The sequence below is a fragment of the Cynara cardunculus genome (assembly GCF_001531365.2).
Source record: "Cynara cardunculus var. scolymus isolate 2C chromosome LG 6, CcrdV1, whole genome shotgun sequence".
Lineage (NCBI taxonomy): Eukaryota > Viridiplantae > Streptophyta > Magnoliopsida > Asterales > Asteraceae > Cynara > Cynara cardunculus.
Genome location: NC_037533.1, coordinates 677,835 through 681,019, shown reverse-complemented (window position 1 = coordinate 681,019; position 3,185 = coordinate 677,835). Strand labels below are relative to the sequence as shown.

The 3,185-nt window shown below is 30.5% G+C and overlaps 1 protein-coding gene across 1 annotated transcript; it reads left to right on the top strand.

The window, feature by feature from the left end:
- Positions 1-1,689: 1,689 nt before the first annotated feature.
- Positions 1,690-3,030, top strand: LOC112514718 (aspartic proteinase CDR1-like). Its single transcript, XM_025121317.1, has one exon. The coding sequence runs from the start codon at positions 1,690-1,692 to the stop codon at positions 3,028-3,030; it is 1,341 nt and encodes a 446-aa protein (XP_024977085.1).
- The last annotated feature ends 155 nt before the right edge of the window (positions 3,031-3,185 follow it).

Sequence of the window (3,185 nt, the reverse complement as noted above, 5' to 3'; positions counted from 1 at the left end):
TATTATCCTCATAAAAAATATATTATTAAAACAAAAATAAAATACTTCATTAATAAATATAAATTAAATTATAATAAAAAAATTAAATTAAAGGAATTACACAAAAAACAAAAACTTTTAAATAGTTGATTTGATACTAATATTGATACATTTATTTTCTAAATTTTATGATATCTTCCAATTTATATTTTTATTTAAAATTAAAAACATTATCTTTTTCTCAAAACCACATAAACACCGTATTAAAACATCTAAAAAAACAGAATAAAACGAAACATTAAAAATTGAGATATATCTCGCTGCATTGCGCGAGTACCCTTCTAGTAATAGTAATAGTAATAGTAATAATAATAATAATAATAATAATAATAATAAAAGAAGAAACATAAATAACAAGAAATGTTTTAAAAAACTGTTACCAATTCAAATATGATTAAGTACAAATATATATATATATATATATATGGAAATAAATATATAATAATAATCCACTTCGTTACATGATTTGTTACTGATATCTTACTAAAACTTGTTTAACTTAATTCATATTTTAAAAACTGTAATAAAAAAGTACGTATAAACAATAATAACATATTTAAAATAATTATATCATTTTAATTTAATGAAACGAAGTCAAACCAAGAATTAAATTTATTTCCAATATAATTTCTTAATATATAATATTTAATGAATAAATAAACCAATAATTAATTAAGGAAGAAAATATATTGAAGTTTGATGCTAGATAAATAAGTAAAAATGCATCTACATAAATAATAATTAAAAAGTAAGTCAAAAAAATCTAAAATTTATTCCACTTATTAATGGCCTGACTTAAGCGGCTACCAACCAAATTAAAAAAAATCTAAAATACAGATAATATGTATGCAATTATCATATACTGAAAAAGAAGAAAACAGTAAGCAAGGATCATAAATAGTTAACAATTGTGTATGTTACTGATAACGTGTTATAGAATAACTGAAAATGAACAACAATAGAATAGAGAGAAAGAATATGTAATTCTCATTAATCATAAGCCTTTTTTATAGGGAGGAGTTATAAGTAGATAACTACGATATATTTCACTTCTAATTTAACTCTGACATATCTATCTCTATCTCTATCGTCATATCATTTAGACGATGATACACTTATCATATATCATCTATAACAAATTTACTAAAATTTCTTTAAATAAAGAATCAAAATTAAAAATCCATTAAAAGAATAATATTTATTTTCAACAGTTCTTTTTTTTTTTAATTTACAAAATTAATTTTATCATTAATTTTTTTTATTTATATACATATTATTTTTATCTTCTAGATATTTATTTTCATGTTTTTTATTAGTGAGAATATAAAAAAAATTATGTAATAAAAAATCATTTTTAGAGAGTTTTTTATAATGATTAAAATAAAACAAAAATTATAAAATAATTAGCAATAAATAATCATATATGGAAAAAATATATTTTAGCATATTCGTAATTATTTATTTAGGTAAATAATTGCCATTATACCTATTTTAAAGTAAATTAATAATTCCCTTCCGTTAATATCTTAATAATTAATGTAATTAATTTATGACCTTCCAAATTCATAATTAATTTTCAGATTAATTATTTTTATTTTCACATTATAAATTTAATCGAATTTTCATTTATCCATCATTACCATCTCAATCATGAACACTCTCACTCTACTCTCTCTTCTAATCACTGTTTCAGTTTCTCTCTCTAACGTCGACCACTGTCACGGTGGCGGCGATGGCGGTGGCCACCCAAGTGACGGTGGTTTTACCGTTGATCTTATTCATAGAGACTCTCCGTTATCCCCTCTATACAACCCGACATATGGTCGATCGGAACGTATTCAAAATGCTTTTCTTCGGTCCGTTTCTCGAGCTTCTCGTATTTTGAAAAGAGCGTATGTTTCCGCGATAGATGCAAATATTTCTGCGATCACCGGAGAATACATAATGCGTATCGGGATCGGGAATCCACCTGTAGAAGTTGTTGGAATTGCTGACACGGGGTCCGATATCACGTGGGCCCAGTGTCAGCCTTGCAAGAACTGCTACAAACAAGGGGCCCTCCCTTTTCTCAAACCCAATGCTTCATCGACTTATCATGTCGAATCATGTCAATCGAAGGCTTGTGAAGCCTTAGGCAACGATCGATTAGCGTGTAGCGCGGAAAACGTGTGCAAGTACGGACTTAGATACGGTGACGGATCCTACACGAACGGAGACCTTGGTAACGACACTTTTTGGATTGGATCAACCCCGTTGAAAAACGTGGTTTTTGGTTGCGGTCACGATACTAATGGCACGTTTACCGAGGAAGCCTCCGGGATTATCGGCCTTGGTGGTGGCCCACTTTCGATAATTAACCAATTAAAAGACACCATTCAGGGGAAATTCTCCTACTGTCTGGTTTCAGCGCTCACCAAACGTTCAAACGCGACGGGCAAGATTCACTTTGGCGATCATGCCGTCGTCTCGGGACCCGATGTCGTTTCGACTCCCCTTAAGAGGAACATTCCCGCTACTTACTACTACGTTGTGTTGGAACATGTGTCGGTCGGAAAAATTAAGTTGCCGTACAAGGTTAACACCACTTTTATGAAGAAAATGGGATTGGACACGGAGAACATCATCATCGACTCGGGTACAACATTGACCATAGTGGCCCAAGAATTCCATGACGACTTAACCGCGGCTCTAAGCAGGGTCATCGGTGATGAGACCGTGCCGGACCCACAAGGGATGTTCGACTTTTGTTATAAGGACCTGGACCTCAGTCGGGTCCCAACCATAACTTTCGGTTTCACCGGAGCGGATGTCGAGTTTCCACGAGAGAACGTATTTATCGAAGTGCAGAAAGGGGTGAGTTGTTTGACGATTGTACCCTCGGTAGGTGTTGGGATAATTGGGAATTTGTTACAGCAAAATTTATTGGTAGGGTTTGATTTGGTAAATAACAAGGTTTCTTTTAGGCCTACTGATTGCAGAAACCATAATTAAGTAATTGTGTAATTTTTTAATTTATATATTTAATAATATATTCTGTTAAATTTGGGAATTAATTTACTATGATTTTAAATTATGGATGACTTGTAAGTAATTTAAATTTGTTATCATTTCCAATTCGGTTTTCTATTATTTTTTTTAAATAAATA